Source organism: Jaculus jaculus, chromosome 5 (genome assembly GCF_020740685.1).
Source record: "Jaculus jaculus isolate mJacJac1 chromosome 5, mJacJac1.mat.Y.cur, whole genome shotgun sequence".
Classification (NCBI taxonomy): Eukaryota; Metazoa; Chordata; class Mammalia; order Rodentia; family Dipodidae; genus Jaculus; species Jaculus jaculus.
In genome coordinates this window covers 160367823-160392800 of record NC_059106.1, presented here as the reverse complement: position 1 = coordinate 160392800, position 24978 = coordinate 160367823, and the positions used below count along the sequence as shown (strand labels likewise).

General features: G+C 44.8%; 1 protein-coding gene across 3 annotated transcripts; it reads left to right on the top strand.

Annotated features, from left to right (window-relative positions):
* Window positions 1-322: 322 nt before the first annotated feature.
* Window positions 323-23987, top strand: Setd4 (SET domain containing 4). Of its 3 annotated transcripts, none has more exons than XM_045150102.1 (12): window positions 371-419; window positions 4819-4845; window positions 5559-5662; window positions 9013-9108; window positions 12063-12100; window positions 13471-13559; window positions 15585-16014; window positions 18105-18279; window positions 19111-19192; window positions 20102-20182; window positions 20404-20527; window positions 23772-23987. In XM_045150102.1, the coding sequence occupies exons 3-12, from the start codon at window positions 5590-5592 to the stop codon at window positions 23907-23909; spliced, it is 1326 nt and encodes a 441-aa protein (XP_045006037.1). In that variant the 5' UTR covers window positions 371-419; window positions 4819-4845; window positions 5559-5589; the 3' UTR covers window positions 23910-23987. The 3 variants fall into 3 exon arrangements, with proteins under 3 accessions (XP_045006036.1, XP_045006037.1, XP_045006035.1); XM_045150100.1 differs by lacking the exon at window positions 371-419 and adding an exon at window positions 3960-4072; XM_045150101.1 differs by lacking the exon at window positions 4819-4845 and having other exon boundaries at window positions 323-419.
* Window positions 23988-24978: the final 991 nt, after the last annotated feature.

Genomic DNA, 24978 nt, shown 5'->3' with positions numbered 1-24978 from the left:
GAGTGGACAGCGGCAGTCAGGAAACATGCTATGGTGTCTTCCTTGCAGCTGGGAGGAGAGGGGTGGGAGTCAGCGGGGCCGGGGCCGGCGTCAGGAGCAGGTCCCCAGGGGTGTGCAAAGACCTCGGGCGGGCTCTTCGCAGCGTGGGCCGAGGCTTCCTACGCTAAGGCCTGCTGTGCGGGGCGCAGGCGCACCAGGCCTGCGCTCGCCTGGGTCCAGGGCCCCCGCTGGGGAGCTGCGCATGCGCGCGCCAGCGGCAGCGGAGCGACGGCGCGGCGAGAACCGCTGTGTGGCCGCGGGCGCCCTGCCGGGCCTCGGCGGCGCGGCTCTTCTCCGCGCGCACCTCCCGCGCCGTGGGGACTTCCGCGCGCCCGGGGCCCGCCCACCTCCGTCGACCGCGAGGCCTGCAGAACGACGAGGTGAGCGGGAAGGACTTCCGGGTCGGGCGCTCGCGTTGCCCGGGTAACCGGAGCCGGGTTGGGGGGGGGGCGGGGGAGGAAACGCTTTTTCTTCTGCGTACGGTGGCCCGCTGGGTCATTCGCGCTTCCCGTGTCCTCCCCGCGACCGGAAGTCGTTCCTTGAGCGAATGTCGCTCCCGTGGCCTATACGCAGGCGCTCACGCGTCTCCCCGTGGCCAGCCGGGGATGGGGTCCATGTGCACCCAGCTCGGGCATCAAAGTGAACATTTATTTCATGTTATTTTTATTTTCTTTTTCTTTATTTAATTATGTGTTTGGGCGGACAAAGAGAGAGAGAGAGAGAGATTGAGAGATAGAGAGACAGGGAGAGAGAGAATGAATGGGCACGCCAGGGCACCCCTGCAAAGAACTCTAGACGTATGTGCCACCTTATGCATCTCACTGTATGTGGTTCCTGAGGTATCGAACCTTTGGCTTTGCCAGCAAGCGCCTTGACCGCTAAGCCATCTCTCCAGCCCTATTTTTATTTTCTTTTTGACAATTTCATATACGTATAGATTGTATTTTGACCATATTCACTTCACATTGCTGTCTCGTCCCCTAACCAACTCCACTGACCCTCTTCCCAACTTTGATTGACTTTTGGTAGATCAAAACTGAACCTGTCACTACACAAGTAGAGGGTCATCTCAGGCTGGGAGAGCTTGTCTGGTTGTTCCTTTCTATCTTCGTATTTTTAGGTTTTTCAAAGTAGGGTCTTACTGTAGCCCACACTAACATGGAATTCACTATGTAGGCTCAGGCTGGCCTCGAACTCATGAAAATCCTCTTACCTCTGCCTCCCAAGTGCTGGAATTAATTGTGTGCAACCACACCTGGCTTGCTTTGTTTAAGGAATAGATTTAAAATCCAGTTATGTTGGTTGCACGTTTTATATGCATGTAAAATATATTCAAATTATGATACGTTGGCACTTGTGTAAGTCACTGAATAGGCAGCAAAAGTAATAGCAAATACCTCCTTTTCATTGTTACTTTTTATTGTTTTTCGAAGTAGGGTCTCATTAGCTCAGGCTGACCAGGAATTCACTGTGTAGTTTCAGGGTGGCCTCAAACTTACGGTAGTCCTCCTACTTCTGCCTCCAAGTGCTAAGATTAAAGGCCTGTGCCACAATGCCTGGCTTTATTTTATTTTAAACAAACACATTTTATTTATTTATGAAGAAGAGAAGAGGCAGATAGAGAGAACAGGCACACCACCGCCTTTATCCACTGCAAACAAACTCTAGATGCATGTGCCACTTTCTACATCTGGTGTTATATGGGTCCTGGGGAATTGAACTCTGGTCCTTTGGTTTTGCAGTCAAGTGCCTTAACTGTTGAGCCATCCCTCCAGTCCTAGATAATGCCTCCTTCTTTAGCACTTTTTCTTTTCTTTCTTTTGTTAAAAATTTACTTATTAGAGACAGAGAGAGGGTGAGAAAGGGAGAGAGAGAGAATGGGCACACCAGGGTCTCTCGTCACTGCAGACAAATGTGAGACACATGTGCCACCTTGTGCACTGGCTTACGTGGAACCTGGGTCCTTAGGCTTTGCAGGCAAATGCCTTAATTGCCAAGCCATCTCTCCAGCCCTTTAGCACTTTTTCAAATAATGTCTTTTAGGTCTTCTTGTATAAACATGCATAATGTGCTCAAAGGTAGACCCAAAAGGGATCCTTTATAGTGCTCAACTTTTTTTTTAAACTAAGTATTTCTTCTTTTTAAAATATTTTATTTATTTATTTGAGAGAGAGAGGGGTGGGAGGAAGAGGGGGAGGGAGGGAGGGAGAAAGGGGGAGCGAGTTAGAGAGGAAGAAAGAAAGGGTGTGCCAGGGCCTCCAGCAAATACAAATGAACTCCAGATGCATGTGCCCCCGTGTTCATCTAGTTTACATGGGAACTGGGGAATTGAGCCTGGGTCCTTAGGTTTCTTAACTGCTAAATCATCTCCCCAGCCCCAAACTTAGTATTTCTTGAGCCAGGTGTGATGACGCAGGCCTTTAATCCCAGCATTTGATAGGCAGAGGTAGGAGGATTGCTGTGAGTTTGAGGCCAGCCTGAGACTATGTAGTGAATTCCAGGTCAGCCTGGGCTAGAATGAGACCCTACCTAGAAAAACCAAAGAAATTAAAACAAAACAAAACAACCCAAAACAGTATTTCTCTTTTTCTTTTCTTTTTTTTAAATAGTATAAGAAAATGTATTTTCCTAAGATATTCATTATGGACCAGTAATGCATTTAAATGCATTGCTTTAAAACATTATGCAAAAGAGCTTACAGATCACATTTAATAATAAAACATCTAAAAATGTTAATAAAAATCGAGAAAAATATAATAAAACATCTAGTTGCTTAATACATGTTTTTATGATTACAATTTAATTTTCAAAACCAAGCATGTAAGTATTAAATATATCACTTAATTTTTTTTAAATTTAATTTAATTTATTTGAGAGCGACAGACACAGAGAGAAAGACAGATAGAGGGAGAGAGAGAGAATGGGTGCGCCAGGGCTTCCAGCCTCTGCAAACGAACTCCAGATGCGTGCACCCCCTTGTGCATCTGGCTAACGTGGGACCTGGGGAACCGAGCCTCGAACCGGGGTCCTTTAGGCTTCACAGGCAAGCGCTTAATCACTAAGCCATCTCTCCAGCCCTAAATATGTCACTTTATAGCAGAGGACATTTAAGTGGATTGCACAAACAGCAGGCAGACTTGTGTTATAAGAGGAGAAAGAAGACAATTATAATGAAGCCCAAAACTTAAAAGACAGTATTCAGACACTTCTGTTTAATTGAGACCTAATTTTATAAAGAGCCGGGTCACTGAGTGTTGCAGTCAGGTTCACATTGCTGGTAGAAATCACCCAACCAAGAGCACCTTCTGGGAAAAATAGGTTTATTTTGGCTTACAGGCTCAAGGGGGAAGCTCCATGATGGCAGGGTAAAATGATGGCATAAGCCGAGGGTGGACATCACCCCCTGGCTAACATAAGGTGGACCATAGCAACAGGAGAGTGTGCCAAACAGTGGCAAGGGGAAACTAGCTATAAAGCCCATAAGCCCAACCCCAACAATACACTCCCTCTAGGAGGCATTAATTCCCAAATCTCCATCAGCTGGGAATCTATCATTCAGAACACCTAAGTTTATGGGGGACACTTAAATCAAACCACCACATTAAGTGTTAGATTTATATAAAAATATTTATTTAATATTTATTTATTTATATAAAAATAATTATCTGTATCAGCTGGTACCCCCCACTTTGATAATTTGTGATCGATATCTAGGAATTTCCTAAACCATTAATGTAGCTTTCAGATGCCGGGTGTGTTACATTTTCTTACGAATGAACTGAGGCCCCTGTAACACACAAACATGTCAAGGTAAAATTTCGTCCTAGAGACTTTATCCATGAATTTAGTGAGTGAGTATTTATTGAAAACCTACCTTCCCTTTGCCTCCAGAGCTCACTGCTGAAAATGCAGCTGTTCAAGCCCTGGCTGTGAGTCACTGAACCTTGAATTCATCCTTCAAGACACCCAGAGATCGAGGTTTTCTCTGTCAGGACAAAGCTTTCTTTGGACTTTCATCGGGGGTATTTCTGAAGTGTGCACATTCGTATAACATAGCCTCCTCTCTTTGTCTGTCATATGGTACTTAAGTCTATGTCATGTGTTTTGTCTTCCCTTTCAGTTTTCTACAACCTATTCTTTTAGGTTTGTCCAGCCCGTGGACTTTTCCTTCAGCTTGGTGTCAGAGCTGTTCCTTGTCACTGCTGTCCTTTGCTTTCCTTGGCGCAGTCTGGCTTTCCCATCTTCCCTCCCCTGGCTCCCTATCCACAGGATGACGAGTAGTGACGCTGCCTTAAAGGCCGGGTCCTCAGTGCGTTCTGCTCTTCAGCATTCCAGTCGGTGCTGCTTTGCTCAAAGCCACGCGTGCACTTCAGATCTCCTCTGCAACAACATTCTTTCTGAACGCTGTTCAAAAATGTCCTCAAAAAAAGGTTTCTTGAGGATTTCTGTCATGTAAAGTTGGTATTAAAAGAATACATAACTCAACAAAAGATGTTTCTACTTTTGTCAATTCAATTATAAGTACTGAATTTTGCAAGATCACAGTTAAAATACTTGGTGACATCAATTTATAGATACAATGGATAGATCTAAAAATTCACTTTTTGGCTTCATGATGAGAAATTAAAATTTATAGTATATATTAAGGTTGAAACTTAAAAAAAGTCCTAAACAATAAAATACTAAGATTTTCACTGAATACAGGTATGAGGTAAGAGTAAGTGAAATCTGACTTGACTAATAATTCTAAGCCTCAAGATGCTTTTTCTTTTTATTAAGAACATGCTTCGTTTGGATACATCATGGGTTGGTATCATCTTTTCTCTGCCCCCATTCTGCAGGGGGCCCTCCTCAGTGGGGTTGCTGGTATTGCGCATGGGGTTGTGGGTTTATGCATTGTGAGAGCCGCTCAGTTACTGGGGGGCGGCAGTGCCTCTGGGTAAGACATTCCAACCTGTGGCTCTTTACAGTTCCTGCCTCCTGTTTCACAAAATTCCCTGAGCCGAGGTGGGTGTGGTTTAATTTACTTCAGTGCTGAGCTCTTAGGAGCCTCTGGGTCTCTGCTTTGGGAGGTGTTGAGTATCCTCAGCGTCTGTCTCCTTCACCCTGGCACTGATTGTCAGGCTCACATTGGAAGCAGCACTCTTGCTCCTCTCCCCACTTCCTCTGTGGTTTCACCTGGACCTGGGCTGAGATGCCAGGGGTGGTTTAACTCTTCGGGTCTTGCTACCTTCTGAAAAAGAAAAACAGATTCTCCAGTCCTTCACACATCATCTGGTGCAGGGGAACAGGGAGTTGGTAACCTAGGAGCTAGTTACTCAGGAATCTGGGAGCAAAAGTCTGCTCTCTCTTTTTTTTTTCCTTTTCTTTTCTTTAAAGAGGAAGGTGTACAAAGGTTTTAGAGAATTTTTTTTTTTTTAAGGAAAGAATTCGCCAAAATATGTATTTGTCTGTTCAGAGGTAGCAAGGCCGGTGATTATGATAAGTAGATAGTAAGGCCAAGGATGTTTTTATTTTAGGTTGGCACCTGTGCGGAAGTGGCAGGTTAGGATGCGGAAGTCAAGAGGAAGAGCAAGCCGGGTCAGGAGGCGAAAACTCTTCTCCAGTTCTGAATCAAGAGGAGGTACTTCGTTGTTTCTTCCTTGACAGTCAGAAGAAAAGACCGCCTTTACTGACTACTCTCTGTTCATGCCCTGAGCCTCTGTCCAAAGTCACATAGTGTTCAAGGAGAACATTTTATAATGGTGACCTTATACTCCTTTTTTTTTTTTTTATTTATTTATTTTGGAAGTGACAGACACAGAGAGAAAGACAGTTTTTGAGGTACAGTCTCATTCTAGCCCAGGCTGACCTGGAATTCACTATGTAGTATCAGGGTGGTCTTGAACTTACAGTGATCCATCTACCTCTGCCTCCTGAGTGCTGGGATTAAAGGTGTGTGCCACCATGCCCAGCTTCTGTTATATTCTTTTTTTTTTTTAATTAAAAAAAGTTTTTGTTTATTTATTTGTGAGAGGGAGAGAGAGAGAGAAAGAGAATGGGCATACCAGGGCATCCAGCCACTGCAAATGAACTCCAGACGCATGCGTCACCTTGTGCATCTGGCTTATGTGGGTCCTGGAGAATTGAACCTGGGTCATTTGGTGTTGCAGGCAAGTGCCTTAGCCACTAAGCCATCTCTCCAGCTCTGTTATATTCTTTTTATTGACAGTTTTCATATTTGAGTATACTGTATTTTGATCCTAATCTCCTTCTCTGTAACCTTTAATACTCAGCTGAGGTCTTATATTGTTGTTAAGGCCATTTCTAATTTCCACTCATGTTAGCTTTTGCTTTTAAGGACCCATTACTGTTCCAGGGGTTCACATGTAAGTGTTGTTTCCCAGATAAGCTGTCAGTTTTTTATTTTATTATTTATTTATTTATTCGAGAGAGGGAAAAAGGTAGAGAGGGAGAGAAAGAGAGAACAAGAGCGAGAGAGAGAGAGAGAGACAGCAAGAGACTAGGCAAGCCAGGGCTTCCATCCACTGCAAACGAACTCCAGATGCATGTGCCACTTTGTGCATCTGGCTTACGTGGGTCCTGGGGAATCAAACTGAGGTCATTTGGCTTCAAAGACAAGTGTCTTAACTGCTAAGTCACCTCTCTGGCCCATGTCAATATTTTTTGAGGGTGAAGTCCTTGTTCTCAGTAATATTTTGCAGCTTTTGATGAACGTCATACATATTTTCTAATTTAATTTTTTTTTGTTCATTTTTTATTTATTTGAGAGTGACAGAGAGAGAGAGAGAGAGAGAGAGAGAGAGAGAGAAAGAAAGAGACTGAGAGAGAAAGATTGAGAACAGGCGCGCCAGGGCTTCCAGCCACTGCAAACGAACTCCAGATGCGTGCGCCCCCTTGTGCATCTGGCTAACGTGGGTCCTGGGGAACAGAGCCTTGAACTGGGGTCCTTAGGCTTCACAGGCAAGTGCTTAACCACTAAGCCATCTCTCCAGCCCCTGTTTTTTGTTTTTTTGAGGTAGGGTCTTGCTCTAGCCCAGGCTGACGTGGAATTCACTTGGTAGTCTCAGGGTGGCCTTGAACTCACAGCAATCCTCCTATCTCTGCCTCCCAAGTGCTGGGATTAAAGACATGTGCTACCACACCCAGCTAGTTTAATATTTTTATGATGTTGCAAATGATAAGAAATTTATAAGTTGAATCTTTAAAAATGTTATTTATTTACTTATAAATTATTGAGAGAGAGAGAGAGAGAGAGAGAGAAAGAAAGAAAGAATGGGTTTGTCCAGGCTTCTAGCCATTGCAAACACACTCCAAGCTCCAGATACATGCGCCACCTTGTTCATCTGGCTTATGTTGGCACTGGGGAATAGAACCTGGATCCTTAGGTTTTGCCCTCAAGCACCTTAATTGCTAAGCTATCTCTCCAGCCTGATTTTTTGATTATTACTAGTATGTAGAAATACTTTTTGAAATTTTATGTAGCTGTTTATGTCTTATGAAAATAAAGACAGTTTCACTGCTTTTTTCCATTTCTATCCTTTCATTTTGCTTGTCCTATTCCACTGGCTTGAATGAAAGTGGGGACAATCCTTGCCTTGTTCCTGATGTTAGGAGGAAAGCACTTAGCTTTTACTATTAATATGTCAGCTCTGTGCTTTTTTTTTTTGTAGTAGTACTTAGAATTGAACCTTAGGCTTTATGTATGCTAGGCAAAAGCTCTGCCGCTGAGCTAAATTTATAAGCACAGCTCTCTGTTTTTTGTTATATATTTTTACCTGGTTAAGGAGATTTTCTTCTGTCTTTATTTGCTAGAAATTTTTTTTAATAAAAATATATTTTTAAAATTTATTTGCATGCGTTTGGGCACAGAAGGGTCTCTTGCTCTTGCAAATGAATGCCAATTCCTAGTGCTGCTTTTTGCATCTGGATTTACATGTGTGTTGAGGAATCAAACGCAGGCTGGCAGGGCTTCCAAGAAGTACCTTTAACCACTAAGCCATCTCCCCACCTTTGCTGAGAATTTTTATCAGACAGCTGTTGAATTTTATCAAATGCTTTTGTGCAAGTGATGAGATTATCATGCTGATAATGGATGGGCTGCTTAGCTGATACCATTTGTGTTTTCTAGTATAATTTAGTTCCTTTTGCGATCTGCTTGTCTTCCACATCATCATATGTGTACCTCTAGGGCTGGAGAGATGGCTGAGCAGTTAAGTGTGTTTCCTGAGCAAGCATGAGGGCCTGTGTTTGACTCTCCAAAACACATGCAAAACAGTTGGGCATGGTCACACACACCATAACCCCAGTCCTGGGGTGGAGGGGGCATTGCTGGAACAATGAGTGATGGAACAAGGTCTTCTTGCTGGGTGTGGTGGTGCACACCTTTAATCCCAGCACATGGGAGGATCGCTGTGAGTTCAAGGCCGCTCTGAGACTGCATAGTGAATTCCAGGTCAGCCTGGGCTAGAGCGAGACCCTACTTCAAAAAACCCAAATAAGGAGAAGGTCTTCTGTGACTACTCAGGCAAGATCATGTGTGCCACAGGCCAGCTCACAGCATCTCATTAGCACATGCACGTGTATGCATCACTTATCTCGCACACACCACACCACGCCACACATACTACACATGTGTGAAAAATAAACGTAAATCTTTTTTAAAAAATTTTTTGTTCATTTTTATTTATTTATTTGACAGCGACAGACAGAGAGAAAGAGGCAGATAGAAAGAGAGAGAGAATGGGCGCACCAGGGCTTCCAGCCTCTGCAAACGAACTCCAGACGCGTGCGCCCCCTTGTGCATCTGGCTAACATGGGCCCTGGGGAAATGAGCCTCGAACCGGGGTCCTTAGGCTTCACAGGCAAGTGCCTAACTGCTAAGCCATCTCTCCAACCCTAAATGTAAATCTTTTAATTTGTGATCTGATGATGATACAGTGATTTTAATCACTATATATTCTCTCCTGATAGTGAATGAAAGCTACAAGTCTGAATTTATAGAGCTAAAAAAGTGGCTGAAAGACAGGAAGTTTGAAGATGCAAACTTAGTACCTGCTTGTTTTCCAGGTAAGAGCTGACATTAGACTCCCTGGTCTTAGCTGAGGGCTGGGGTGGTTCTCGCAGTGGGCTCTGCTATCTCTGGCCTCAGCTGTAGTGTGTGTTGGGCTTCCTGCCGGGGGGCTCTGTTGTGTATTTGTACTTTACCTTGCTGGGCAAAGAAAAGGAAATGTCCTCTGGGGAGAAATGACAAGGTGGCAAAATAAATTGAATTTGAGGGAGAGTGAAGTCACAATTTAGGATAACAATTGAGAAACAAAATATCTTACCTACCTGTAGGAGGTCAACTATAAATTTGACTCATCTTTTGTGTGTTTATGGGGTATTGTGTGGGTGTGTGTGTGCATGTGTATGTGTGTGTGTGTGTGTGTGTGTATGGAGGCCAGAGGTTGATAAAGGTATCTTCCTCAGTGACTCTCCTTATTTATTTATTTACTTACTTATTGAGACAAGATCTCTCTAGCTAGTTCTGTTGCCCCAGGGATTTCCTGTCTCTGCCTCCAGAGCACTGGCATTACAGTGGGCCATGCCCTTTTGCCATTTATTTACTTGAGTGCTGGGGATCAGTATTTAAGTCCTCATGTTGGCATGGTAAGTGCTTTACTCGCTGATCCATCTCTCTAGCCCTTGAGGTAAACAGCCGATGCAGTTGCTAGGATCAGTGACCTGCATCTGAGGCTTCTGTCAACCTAACTAAGTTGTCTACTTAGCAGAAGTACAGGTATTCCTGGAATGTCTTTTGACCCAAAGGAAATGTCTTTGCTGATTCCTCAAAGGAAAGGGACTCTTTTTTGTTTTTGAGGTAGTATCTCACTGTAGCCTAGGCTGACCTGGAATTCATGATTCTCAGGGTGGCCTGGAACTCATTTTCCTACCTCTGCCACCTGAGTGGTGGGATTAAAGGTGTGCGCCACCACATCCAGCTAGGAAAGACACTTTTGTTGTGACCTGTTGTGAAGTGGTTTCATAGGACTTTTCAAACTACACAGGCTGATAGGGTTGTTGTAAATCCAGTAAGAATAGTTTTCTGAGGGAGGAACAGTTGGGCCAGCCAGTGGAGGGGCTTACTTTACCAAGGCCTCAGCAAATACTGCCCTCAGCTGCTTTGGGTCTGTGTTCTCCACGTGTTGGAGGAACAGTCCTCAGCTAGTTTGGGTCTGTGTTCTCCACCTGTTGGAGGAACAGCCCTCAGCAAGTTTGGGTCTGTGTTCTCCAGAGTTGGAGGAACAGCCCTCAGCTAGTTTGGGTCTGTGTTCGCCACCTGTTGGAGGAATAGTCCTTAGCCAGTTTGGGTCTGTGTTCTCCACGTGTTGGAGGAACAGCTGTCTGTGTGGCAGATGTAAAGGCTTCCATGATTATCTGAGCTGAAGTAAGTTAATATTTTCTTCTCGAAACCGAAGAGCTTATTATAGAGGATAGATTGACATTCAGTTCTGGATCATTCTGTCACAGAACTTGGAGAGTGTTCTGTGCTGTGCCCCTGGCTGTGGGTGGGTTGGAGATAACCATAAAGGAAACCAAGGTGCCTTTCAGAGGACCAGGTTCTGCTGAAGCAGATATAGCTGGCTGTTAGGAGCCTGAAGCTCACCATTTGGCACACTGTAGACAATTTACCGTAATAAGCCTTATTGCCACTGAACATTCCCTCTGGCCATTAACATGATCTGATCATTTATGTTGCCATTAGGTAACTAATTTGGAACAAATTAACTTCCTCTTACATCTCTCAAGACAGATGATTTCCTGTGTGTGCCCCTGGCCAAGTGCAGTGATACATGTGAAGTTGTTCCCAATGTCAGCCACTTATACATAGTGACTTTGGCTGTTGGCCTAAACAACGAGAGGTTGGCTCTCCAAACAACGTCTAATCCACAGTTGCAGGGCATTGCAGTGCTGAGTACTTGTACCACAGTAAACTACAGATGTGTTGAGAGAAGCAAAGCAAGAAAAAATTAAAGGTACAATGAGACGGTCACACAGTTGTTCTGAAACAATTACCTATTGCCAGAAGGATCAGGAATGAAGGCTGCCCCAGATGCCTAGCAGATGGCTACTATGGTCGTTTGAATGGAGGTCCCCCAGTCCATGTGGGAGTTTATTGAAGTTTGTAGTTTAGATCTGAAACTGCCTGGCTGGAGGAGGTGTCTCCATGGCTGGATATTGGGTTCTAGCCCTAAGGTGTGGTGGCGGCGGTGGCTTTTTTTTTTTTTTTTTTTTTTTTTTTTTTGCTTTTTTCTCTGCCTGGACAGGTGGAGGTGGGGCCCAGCTTCTTCTGCCATTATAGAACTTCCCCTGGGTCTGTAAGCTTCAAATAAATGCCATTTCTCCCATAAACTGTCTGGTCTGGAGCTGCATCCCAGCACTACATCTACTGAGCAGCCTTCTAGTTACTTATTGATTTGCAAGCAGAGAGACAGAGAGGGGGAGGAGGGAGAGAGAGAGTGTGTGTGTGAATGAGTGAGTACTAGGGCATTTCGCCACTGAAAATGAACTCCAGATGCATATACCACTTTGTGCATCTGGCTTTACATGGGTACTGCAGGCAATGCCTTAACTGCTGAGCCATCTCTCTAGGCCAGCAGCCTCTCTCAGAAGCATTTTTATGTAAGATTGTGGTTCTATCAAAGTATTTTGTGCTTCATTCTATTATAAGACAATCAAATATGAAGACCTTCCTTTCATGGTCTCTCCTGACTCCATTTGTCAGGAGTGACATTCATGAATTCATTTTGGCTTCTGATAACTTTCTGTGGTGGATTGAATGCCAGTGAGTATGAGCTTCGAGGATGCTTCCCATAGCAGATTCATGACCCCATCTTCCCTGGGTGTTAAGAACTGAGAGAGAGTTGGCTTTATCTTTGGGTAATTTTGACTCACTTTTTTTTTTAATTCAAAGAGGATCTGTAGGGCTTTGAAGGTATATGATATGAAGATTTACTTCTTTTCTGCCTTTGTTTTCCTAGGAACAGGAAGAGGGCTGAGGAGCAGAACGTCCCTGAAGGTGAGAGCTTCTCTATTATCTTTGAAGCCCATGATAGGTTTGCCTGTGCTGTTTTTATGGTTGAAATCAAGTGAGTTAAACATAATTCACATCTATCTTTTTTTGGCATAGAGATCAAGTAGGCTAAGCTGGCTCCATCAAGCTCAGGGAGAAATACGTTTGTGCCTCCCTGCATTGGGATTACAGGCACAGGCCACCACAGCCTGTATTTTTCTATAGGTTCTGAGGAGCAGACTCAGGTTGTTATGCTTGTTAATCAAGCACTTTTCCCACTAAGGCATCTTTTCAGTCCCCAAATTTATTTTTAATTTTAAAATTAAATGTATGTATGTTTAGCCAAAAGAATGTTACTTCAATGCTATAATTTTATTATGCTGACATATATGTGTATGTCTCTCTTTATATATATATAGCTACCTATCATTGAAATTTAATGTGCTACTGAAACTTATTAGTATTAAACAGTTTCTTCCCCCCCCCCATTTATTTATTTGCACTTATGTGTGCATGCACATGCATATGCTAGGGCCTCTTTTCACTGCAAATGAACAACAGACTCTTGTACCACTTTCTGAGTCCAGCCTACCTGAGTGGGAATCAAACCCAGGTTGGCAGGCTTCCTAGCCCCATACTTGTAATATTTAAAAATTCCACCAGGTGTGGTGGTGCACGCCTTTAACCCCAGCATTTGGGAGGCAAAGGTAGAAGGATCGCCATGATTTCTAGGCCATCCTGAGACTACATTGTGAGTTCCCAGTCAGCCTGGACTAGTGTGAAACCCTACCTCAAAAAAACAAAAACAAAAAACAAACAAAAAACCCCCACAAAATCCCTTAGTCAGACATGGTGGTGCATACCTTTAGTCCCAGCACTCAGGCGGCAGAGGTAGGAGGATCAGTGGGAGTTTGAGGCCAGCCTGAGACTACAGAGTGAATTCCAGGTGAGCCTGGCCTAGAGTGAGACCCTACCTCAAACAAACAAACAAACAAACAAACAGACAAAGCAAACAACAAAAATTCCTGGGCTCAACTGATCCTCTTACCTTAACCTGAGTGGCTAGAACGCTAGGTTCATGCCACTGTTCCTGCTTTGCTGGACAACATTTACTGGGTGGTTCAGATGTGCCAAGGTTGACAGGTGGGTGTCAATCCCATGCTGAACCTGTGCTTCCTTCGGGAGTTGTAACGTGGTGCTACAGCAGCTGTGCCGAGTCGCTGACTCAGGGAGTTGGGAATGAGCTCTCTGGTGGATGGTGGTTAGATTGTAGGGGTCTCCTGTTTGTGATTATGGAACCAGAGACTGTACATATCACCATCCCCCTGGTCCTTCCCCAGACATAAGTGTCCTAATTTTCCTTTCTGTTTGGCAAGGAGGGACAGATGATTATTTCGTTGCCTGAGAGTTGTTTGCTCACCACGGACACTGTGATTCAGAGCTCCTTAGGGCCCTACATTCAGAAGTAAGTGACCAAATCATGCATATCTTCTGCTAGCGCTTCTCTCTGCAAGCCTCTGCCATGGACAAATGTGACCTCAGGGCATAGCAGATGATTGCCCAGCCCCTTGTTTAGCTAAGAAATATCTGGAATAGCTTAGAAGATTTATTCTGCTCTGGGATGTTGGTTCTTAAATCAGGGTGAACTAAATTTCTAAGTTCTTTAAATATTTTATTTACTTATTTATTTATTTGGGAGAGTTGAATATGGGTCCTTAGGCTTTGCAGGCAAGCACCTCAACCACTAAGCCATCTCTCCAGTCCTCCAGCCCAATGTCTGATTTCTTTAATAGGCTGCTGGAGATGTCGGTGGGTCCTGCTCCTCACTTACTAGAACAGAAAATGAAATGATGGTAAGGCCTTGTCTGCCAGTAGCCCATTTCCCTCCATCACAGAAGGGCTTGGCAGATGTTGGTTCACTGTGTGTTAGTTTTACCTTACTTTTGTGGTTAGAACAGAACTGACCCAAAGTAGCAGATGGGCTAAAAGGGTTTATATTTCAGCTTAAGGTCTAGAGGGGGAGGTTTCATTATGGCAGGGAAAGGATGGCAGAGCAGAGTCACCACATCATATTTTGCCACAGGAGCTGACAGGAAGCAGCAAGAGTGTGCTGAGCAAGAGGGAAGCTGGGTTACAACACACCAAAGCCCACCCTCAGCAGCACACTTCCCCAGCAGGGCTCTACCTCCTAAACTGCCACTGGCTAGGGACCAAGGATTCCAGACACACGAGGCTGTGAGGTGTGCCTCATTCAAGCCAGCACACTTGCTCTGTTGCATTTGCTTGACATTATGGAAGAATTATTGTTATTTAGAAGAGGCTAAAAAGGTACGCAGGGCTCTGTATTATGGTGGCTCTTGGTGTTGGAGCGCCCTTGAGGACAGAAAGGGTGTGGTCCTCAGCAGAAGGGGTTTCTAAAGTTTCAAGATTCAAAGACTGTGCTGTTTCTTAACCTGAGATAAGCTCTAGATTTTTTTTTTTTTTTTACCCCCTTTGGCATTTTTACAGGCCTGTGTGGAGGCAAGGATGCTTTGAGGGCTTATGTTCCGAATCACTCAGAGATTTTGAGTAGAATGTATGGTAACATAGGAATCTGGACTTTGAAAGGTTCATTTATACCACATGGGGTTGTTTACTGGTAATTTCTCAAAAAAAAATTATCTGGTTTGTATTAGAGCCCATAAGTTTAGGAACAAAAGTCTGGGAACTCTGTTAAGTACATAAGGAACATGTATGTTCTCCTCTTGTTATTGTCCACTAGAATGTCTGGCAGCAGTAGACATGTTTGGTTTTACATTATCCAACATAGTAGCCAGGAGCCACACATGCTTGATGAGTCATTGGAATGTGGCTTGTGTTAGAAATGAAAATTTAAATATCATTTAAAAATATTTTAAATATTCAAAAATATTTTATTTATAGTTATTTATTTATGACTGGGGGGGGGGGGGAGAAAGGGTGCAGCAGGGTCTTTGGCTACTGCCAAGGAACTCCAGACACATGCACAGCCTTGTGCATCTGGCTTACGTGGGTATTGGGGAATTTAACTGTTATTTAATTGTAAGTAATTTAAATAGTTAAAAGGCCCAGTATTCACTGTGTTGGATGGTCCAGGGTCATCCCATCAGACCTCTCAGCCCCAGATTTTACGTCCTTACAAGGTGAAACAAGGCTACAAGCTTCGGCAAGAGAAGCATGTTGGAAGCAAGGAGATGTTTTGCAGATAAGAATCTTATCTACACAGTTACGGAGGTTGCATTGGTGAATCAGTGGTTCTGACACATGCCTATGGCTAGTTGGAAGCACTTGGCCAAGGTGTGCTCTGAAGAGAAAAGGCCTTAGTCAGGAAGGAAGCCCCTGTGTGGGGGCAGCAAGTAAGCCCTTGGGGTTGACACTTTGAGGACAGTTCCTCTGGCAGCAAAACAAACTGCTTGCTTACTCCACACTTTGAATAAAACTAATCCCTTCCATCTGTCTTTGCATTTGCAAGGTGGAAGCCTCCTCCATCTCCTATACTGGCCCTATGTACCTTTTTAGTCACAGAGAAGCATGCAGGGGTCCTGTCTCCCTGGAAGCCTTACCTGGACATTTTACCCACATGGTACACCTGCCCTGCCTGTTTGGAGCCAGAAGTGGTTGATCTTCTTCCCAAACCTTTAAAAGCAAAGGCCAAAGAGCAGCGCGCCCATGTGCAGGAGTTCTTTGCTTCCTCCAGAGCCTTCTTCTCTTCCTTGCAGCCTCTGTTTGTGGAGGCTGTGGGCAGCGTCTTCAGCTACAGCGCCTTCTTGTGGGCCTGGTGCACGGTCAACACCAGAGCTGTGTACCTGAGGCCCAGGAGGCACGAGTGCCTTTCCGCAGAGCCAGACACGTGTGCACTCGCTCCGTTCCTGGATTTGCTGAATCACAGCCCACATGTCCAGGTGAGAAGCTGATTTGGAACATGTGCTGTTTTGCATAAAGATCCCAACATGTAGAAACAGCGGCTTTGAGTAGTGATGCAGTCATAGGGAGAAATCTGGTTTCAAGTGGATCTCCTAGGCCGCCTGCCCCCGGGCCGCTGTTTGAGCCCCGCTATTCTGTTGTTCTCCCAGCTCTGCCCTTGTCTCCAGGCTGCAGAGTCCTGCTCTGTGTCCCCTGGATTGCCTTTCCTGCCACGGAGTCCTTCCCTTCTTGCTTCTTCCAGGCTGGGGTGAGGTCTAACTGGCTTTCCCGTCCTTTCTCTTTTACTCGTGGTGGCATAGCTGTCAAAGTGTATGTCTTGGCTCAGATTAGTGATTGAATTGAATCATCCCAGTGAGCTTTGGGATCTTTGAGACTGGGAATGTTGTGTTGTTTCTCATTGTAATCCCAGTGCTCATGATACGGGGATGGAGTCCTGGGAGGGATAAGATTTCCACCACGATATAAGAGCTCTCCAGGTCCTTGAGCTCTTAACTTCCCCTCCTTGTCTAAGTTATCAAAGAATTAAAGGCTCAGAGGAGAATAAATTTGAATTATGAGACTTATTTTAGGGAGCATTAGGATTAAGAGGGAAGGCAAAGCAGGAGAGCAAAGCCAAAATAAATAAATAAATAAATACCCTCCCTTCCCAGCCAGGCAGGGAAGGGGGAGGGGAGAATGAGAAGACTCCCCTCATACAGGGGCTAGGAGAGCAGAAGGAGGGGGAGGGAAAAAGGGTGAGGGACCAAGAGGGCTCAAAGGTCCATGTATATGAACCAGACATCCAGTCAGGATGAGCCTCATCATCAGACTCACGTATGTAAGGGAGGAAGCTGATTGGCCAGAAGGCTCAAGAGGCTGACTCAGAAGGGCCAACCCACAGGTGTGCTAAGCCCAGGAAAACTTGAGGATGAAACAGGGAGCTGTTGCTGAGGTGGGGCTAGGAGGTTGCTGCTTGCAGCCATCTTGGATACGACTGAATCTGATGTGAGTTCTAGTCTAGCCAGCGCAGGCATGCTTCTGTGGACCAGTCCTAGCTAAATATCTGTCAGCAAAAGGCTTCCTTTTTCCTAATTCATGTCCTTCAGGGCAAGGCCCAGCATGCAAAGGGGTTGGGTAAATGTTTACTGGATGGATGAATACTTGTGGAGACAGGGGTCTGAGAAAGCAGGAGACAGTCCTACCTTGGGAGAGTGTCACAGATACCCTCTCCTCCAGCCCCTTTCCTGTGTGCCTGGAGATGAGTGTATTTGCAGAGCGTGCTGGGAGAAAGCTTGGAGGACAGAGGAAAGTCTGTCAGCTTACATGTAACCCATTTGGGTACCCTGGATTGGGGTCTATGTGTGCTGCCCCCCTAACGTGACATGCCACTGTGAAAAGGTTGGTTACTTACTGTCCCACATGGCAGTCAGGGGAGAGCTCAGAGATGTCCTGTGGTGCCCTCTTGAGCCTGTGGCAATCCCTGGCCTTTCCACGTGCCCCTTTTATAGAAAGATGTGTTTTCCAATGTCTGCAGTGCAGGAGCCCGGGGCTAGATGAGAGGTCTGTGGTTGATGTTGGTGACTGACGTCAAGTAACTCAGTAAGTCTTCAGCAGCCTGACTTTATTTTTATTGGGCTTTTGGGGGCATTTGTGCTCCAAACCAGGGATTTTATAGACTTGTATGGGAAGAACACAAACTCTTAACTCACTGGTGGGTAGCCAGAAGGCCCTGAGCTCAGAATGGTTTTATAGATTTAAAGGATTGTAATCAAATAAAAACTTGTGGCAGAGACCACACAGAGCTGTTAGAGCCCAAGATATTTTGTGGCCTCTTAATACCGTCAAACCTTCTTCCTTAGACTGCTCATGACAGGGCGGCTGCTCTCTCTCTCCTCTGACCAGTGTCAGGCACGTGCTGGCGAGCCCCGCAGCTCTCTGGCCCACTGCCTTGTCTCCTGGGGTCAAGCTGACGGGAAGGCAGAAGTGAGCTGAAGTTTCCCTTCACTGGCCAAGTGCATTTGGCATCCACCTTTGAAGCCACATCTCCGTGAGCGGTTTAGTTTTACACTGAGCAGAGCCATCGTTGCAGGTGAAAGCAGCGTTCAACAAGGAAACTGCCTGCTACGAGATCCGAGCGGCCTCCCGATGCAGGAGACACGAGGAGGTGTTCATCTGCTACGGCCCGCACGGTAACCGGCGGCTGCTCCTGGAGTACGGCTTCGTCTCCCCGCGCAATCCTCACGCCTGTGTTCCCGTCTCAAGAGGTGGGAGTCGGCTCCGCCCTTCTTGTTAGGATATTCTACCTCCTTCTCCCTAGGAGACGTGGTTGCTTTCTGAGACAATAAAAGTCGCAAAACGTTACCACATAGCTTCCTTTCATCCCGGGCAGAGCTGGTCTTGCTTTCATTGACTGTGGGATTTAAATGTTTTAAGTAGAGACAGCGAAGTTCTGGCTGGCACAGAAGGTAAGACAAAACAGAGAGAAATGAAAGTGGCCTTCATGGATGGAGGGCGATAAAATATACCTAAACGCTTTCACTGTCACTGAAGATGCAATATGAGTATTGAGAAAGAAACCCAAATTAGGAAGCGCTTCCTCTCTGGAAGGCACTGTGTGTGCTAGGGATGGAGCTCAGCGTTGAGCGCTTGCCCTAGCTTGCGCGCTCAAGGCCCCAGGTGGGATCCTTGGCACTGCCCAAATAATTAATTAAAGTAAGTAAGTAAATTAGAAAATAAAAATTTCAGCTCATAAAACTCAGTATTGTGTTTCCTTGCTTTCATTGAACTTGTTCATTTGTGGGCTGTACTTTCCCAGCAGTTATTCCAGAGCCTTAATAACTGGGTATGTTGTTGGTACTTAGTGGGAACACGAGCCCAGCTTGTGGGTGTCATGTGCTGAAATCAGAACTCGCCCAGCTTCTCAGGCCTGGTTGTGACTGCAGTGAGTTGGCCTTGAAGAGGACACTTCTTGACACAGTCTATGCGTGTTGTGACTGTTAATGGGAAGGAAGAGCCAAAGAAGGAAAAGACAATCTTACTTCTTCTGTCAGAATTAAACCCTAACTTTCTGATTTTTTTTTCTTTTTAAAATGTAGAAATGCTTGTTAAATATCTCCCATCAGCAGATCAACAGATGCACAAAAAGATCTCCATTTTAAAGGATCATGGCTTTATAGAGTAAGTGCTTTTCTGTTTTGAATTTATTCCTTCAGGACATTTGAGGGTTTCTGTAGGTATGAGACTGACTGTGTGAGCGGACAGGCAGGTGTTTATTAAGCTCCTCCTCTGCGTGGCACAGTTGTGTTCTGTGTTGTGGCTACTACAGTGGAAGACACTCGCTAGGGAATATGAGACAAATTTGAAATATTAAAGTATGTGCCCAGCTGGCCCAGGGTGAGTTTGTCTCTGCCATGTGGTCTGGTGGGATGGCACTGGGCATCGTAGGCCAGGTTGGCCTTTAGGGAGGACCCGTCATCTGACAGCATGGCCTAGGTCTCCAGCAGTGGGATAGACAGGACTTAGGTTCTCCCTTTGAAATTTTCTTTTCTGGATGAAACCAGTTTTCCACAATCCAGTCGCAGTGTGAGGGCGGTGTGCTGTGGTGGCTCTTTTGTTTGATCACAAATTTTCCTTGTTCATCGCACTGTCGCTGTGCTGCGTGTCCTTTAGCCCTGGCCCTCAGCCAAGTTCAGCTTCATATTGAAATTGATTGGAAATAGCTTTCACTGTGCAGTTTTCTGTTAGGTAGGCTTCCTTCATGAATATTTGCTATTTTTCTCTTGTCTTTTGTTTCTTTTTGGAGGCAGGGGCTCACTGTAGTCCAGGCTGACCTGGAATTCACTATGTAGTCTCAGGGTGGCCTTGAACTCACAATCCTCCTACCCCTGCCTCTCGAGTGCTGGGATTAAAGGCATGCACCACCATGCCCGGCTATTTTTTTGTTTTCTTGTTTTTTTTTTTTTTTAACAAGATTGCAGGTAAACTTCTTTGTGTATCCATTAAAAAGAATATTTGACTCCTCAGACATTGGCCATTTGTCATGAAGCCCTGAAGTGACAGATTCATTAACTTGTTTTCCTATTTTAGAAATTTGACATTCGGATGGGATGGGCCATCTTGGAGGTTACTCACAGCTCTTAAGTTGTTATGCCTGGAAGCTGAAAAATTGTAAGTTCCACATGTGCTGGTCTTACTGGCGTCTGGTTACAACCTCAGGTGTTTGGGGTGGAGAGGTACGGGGCTTTTCTGATCCTCAGCCATGAGCACCACGTGGCCGCTGCTGTGTGACTTGCCCTTGTCGGGGTTGTCCTTGTCTTAGACTTCGCTGCAGTTCTGTCTTTATTTTTTGAGATCCTGCTAAATGATCTTATTGGACATTTTGGTTTTAGTACATGTTGGAAAAAAGTACTCCTTGGTGAAGTAATTTCAGATATAAATGAGAAGACAAGTTTGGACATAGCCCAGAAAATATGCTATCAATTCATAGAGGAGACTACTGCTGTGCTTCAAAAGGTATGTTTCTATACTTTTACATGCTTTTCTGAAATGAGTATTCTGGTTATAAAGTTACTTGTTTTGTGCATGCTATTAGAGCAGTGATGAGAATCTTCAACAAATGGATGTATGTAATTTCTGTATTTGATTGACAGTTAATATACTTTAACATTTTTTCTTTAATTACATTAAAAGTTTTATGTATGTGTATGTGTACATGATAATGTTTTCTGGTTTTTTTTTTTTTTTTTCCCGAGGTAGGGTCTCACTCTGCACCAGGTTGACCTGGAATTCACTATGTAGTCTCAGGGTGGCCTCGAACTCACAGCGATCCTCCTACCTCTGCCTCTCGAGTGCTGGGATTAAAGACATGTGCCACCATGCCCGGCTTGATAATGTTTTGATACATGCACTTTGTGGAATTGGTTGGTTAAGCTGTTCAGCATATGTATTACCTCACATATGTTTGTGTGAGGAGAATGATTCTTTTTTGGAGTGTGTGTCTGTATTTGTAATATGTGGTATGGTGTATTCACATGTGTGTGCAGACACACACACCCTGTATACACACATGTTGTGTATATGTTTGTGGAGGCAAGAGGATATTGGATGTCCTTCTATTGCTCTTCTGACTGATTCTCATGAGACAAGTCTCTCCTTGGGCCTAGAGCTCATATTATTTTATTTTTGTCAGACTGGCCAACAGGCAGCCCCAGTGATTGTCCTGTCGGCATCCCTCTCAGCAGCACTGGGTTACAGGCATGCATGGCCACACCTGGGTTTTTACACGGCTGCAGGGATCAAGCTCAGGTCCTCATGCTTGCTCAGTAAACACTCTTATTTGCTGAGTCTTCTCCCAAGCCCACGATGAGAACTCTTACAAATCGACTTTCTTAGCAATTTTCTTTCTTTTTAAAAATATTTCAAAAATTTTTTCCTTATCCATTCTGTGAGAGAAAGTGTGTGTGAGAGAGAGAGGCAGATATAGAGAATGGGCATGCCAGGTCCTCTAGCCCCTGCAGATGAACTCCAGACTCACGTACCACTGTGCATCTCGCTTATGTGGGTACTGAGGAATTGAACCTGGGTCCTTAGGCTTCATAGGCAAAGGCCTTAACCATTAGGCAATCTCTCCAGCCCAGAAATTTTCTTTTTTCTTTTCTTTTTTTAGTTTTTCAAGGTAGGGTCTCACTTTAGCCCAGGCTGACCTGGAATTCACTATGTAGTCTCAGAGTGGCCTCAAACTCATGGCGATCCTCCTACCTCTGCCTCCCAAGTGCTGGGATTAAAGGCGTGTGCCACCACACCCGGCACACTTTTATTTTTTTAAAAATAAATTTTATTATTTGCAAGCAGAGAGGAGAGAGAAGTGGGGGAGTGAGGACATACCAGGGCCTCTTGCCACTACAAAGGGACTCCAGGCACATGCACCACTTTGTGCGCTGTGGCTTTACATGATACTGGGGAATAGAACCCAGGCCACTAAGGTTTGCAAGCAAGTGCCTTTAACCTCTGAGCAATCTTTTTTTTTTTTTGGTTTTTCAAGGCAGGGTCTCACTCTGGCTCAGGCTGACCTGGAATTCACTATGTAGTCTCAGGGTGGCCTCGAACTCACGGCAATCCTCCTACCTCTGCCTCCTGAGTGCTGGGATTAAAGGCGTGCGCCACCATGCCCGGCTTCCTCTGAGCAATCTTTATAGCCCTAGTTTCTTACCAGTTTTTACATTCACAATATGCATATTGCTATCAACTGTAGTCACCATGATACACATTAGATCTCTAGAATTTGTTCCTCCTATCTAGCTGATATTTTGTGTCTTCTGACTAATATGTCCTCCATCCATTCTCCAGCCACCTCCCCCACCTGGTAACCATGATTCTGCACTGTTTCTAAGAGTTCAAGTCTTTTATACCCCACATACAAGTGAGAACCTGTAAGTTTTGACTTTATGTGCCTGGTCTGTTTCATGTGACCTAATGTTCTCCAGGTTCATTCATGTTGTTCCAAATAAGAGGATCCCCCTCCACTTCTGCCCTTTTGTGTTACTGCAGATTGGACCTAGGGCCTCACACCTGCTGGGCATGCACTCTGTCACCGAGTTACATTACCAGCCCTTTGGTTTTCTAAGATTATATTCCATTGTGTAGGAAGTATACCACATTTTCTTTATTCATTCATTCCTAAACACATCGTTTGATTCTGTATGCTTGCTTCATATTTAAGTAGATAGAAATTATTATTTATTTATTTTAAAAATATTATTTATTTATTTATGAGAGACAGAGAGAGAATAAGAGAATGGGCACATCAGGGTCTCCAGGCACTGCAAAGAAACTCTATATGCAAGTGCCACCTTGTGCATTTGGCTTACATGGGTCCTAGGGAATTGAACCATTGTCCTTTGGCTTTGCAGGCAAGCCCTTTAACTGCTGAGCTATTCTCCAGCCTAAGAGAAGTTATTGCATGATTTCTTGCCTTTTTTTTTTTTTGAGGTAGGGTGTTCACTCTAGTCCAGGCTTACCTGAAATTAACTCTGTTAGGACCAATCTGGCCTCAAACTCATGATGATCTTCCTGCCTCAGCCTCCCAAGTGCAAGAATCAAAGGCATGCACTACCAGGCCTGGATGCATGATTTCTTATAGATTTTAAATAATTTTTTCACTTTCATGTTTTAGTTTAGTAAACATTGATTAAATGATAAATCAGTTTATTTGTATGAAAGTGTGATTGGCATTGAAATAAATAATTTTATGCCTTTGAAGACATTATGCATGAAAAGGCAAATACAGGGTTGATGAGATGGCTCAGAGGTAAAAGTGCTTGCTTTCAAAATCTGTTGGCCTAGGTTCAGTTCCCCAGAATCCATGTAAAGTCAGATGCACAGAGTGGAACATGTGTTTGTATCTGGCTGACTTTCTCTCTCTACCTCTCAAATAAATAAATAAGTTGAAATTTCCTTTAAGAAAAAGACAAATGCAAAAGGATAAGTATTGTATGGTTCCAGTTATATGTGGCACCCCAAATAGGCAAGTTCATAGAAAAAGAGTAGGGTGCAGGTTACCAGGGAGGGCCTGGGGCGAGGGGAACTAGAGAGAGTTTGTGTCTTTGGTGGCGGAAGTAATTGAAGGTTCAGAGTAGTATGGTCCTTGCACATGAAAGTACTTACAGCTGCTAAACTACATGCCTAAGAATGGTGGAAATGATATGTTTTGTTATTTCTGCATTATTACAATGAATAATAACTTAATGACAACTTGCAGGTTTCTCACATGAAGGAACAAAAAGTATCTTTGATAAATCAACTCACTTTGGTGGAAACATTGTGGACGGAAGAGCTGAGGATTCTCAAGGCTTCTGCTGAAATCATCAGCAAACTGTGTGCAGACCCTTTGCCCTGACTTCACCTACATGTGTTTGAGCACCTCCTGTGGTGGGTGCTTTAAACTGAGATTGGATTAAATTGATTTCATTTGCAACCATTTGCAGTCCTTGAATGGTTTCTATGAATAGCAGTATGGCTACTACTTCTCCCTATGCTTCTCCTGTAAATTGTGAACTTCATGGGGTGAAATGGTGACTGCTTCCAGGGCCGGGAGGGATGTGTTCAGGGGGCGGAAGAGGTCTGGGCAGCAGGGGACCGTGAGTGAAGCTGCGTGGGCCATCTGCGTGGCACTTGTGATGCTCTGTACAGTAAACGGCAGCAGCAGAGCATAGGAGGGAGGTGAGAGACTGGGGGAGCAGGAAGCTGTGTGGGCCGCTGTCCTGCCTGGATTCCACTAGTGCTGGGCACCCAGTGTCCCCCATCTTACTTGGCTCATTGGCTGTTAATGGGCCAGAGTTGTGCTTTGAAGATGCTGCCATACCATTGGGTTACGAGACACCTCTGTCTCTCTGTCTCTGCGGGTGGCTTTGGTGCCAGGGTGGGCCCCAACCAGATTACTCAGGCCTTTTGTGTGTGGCTGCATTGTGGAGGAGCCTTTCTAGTCATGGGGAGGCTCGGCATGCTCATGAGAACAGATCTGCCACAAACCTGCTGTGGTTTCTTGATAGCCTGAGCCAGGGCTTGCTAATGATTGTCTGGGGAAGAAGGACTGGCTGGCTGGTCAAGCACACAGTTTTGGGGATCACACAGGCAGCCATCATTGCTACCCAGAGTCCTCTTTTCCTGTGGTATTCCTCCTTCCGCATACCTCCAGTTTTCCTCTCAGTGTAGAGCTCAAAAAAACCAAGTGGATGGCTTCCACCCCAGAACGTGAGTAGAGTTTAAAGAAATGTTTTCAGAGTTATATCATGAGCATCTTTCCCGTTGCAGGGTCGGGTTTTCATGCACTATACAGCTATACTGGAGTCTAGCAAACCATTTCAATAGAGGGCCAAGTAGTGAACACTTTAAGCTTCCTGGATCATAATATGGCTGCTGTTCCAACTATACTGCAGAAGGCCATAAGATCATAGGCAGCAAATCAC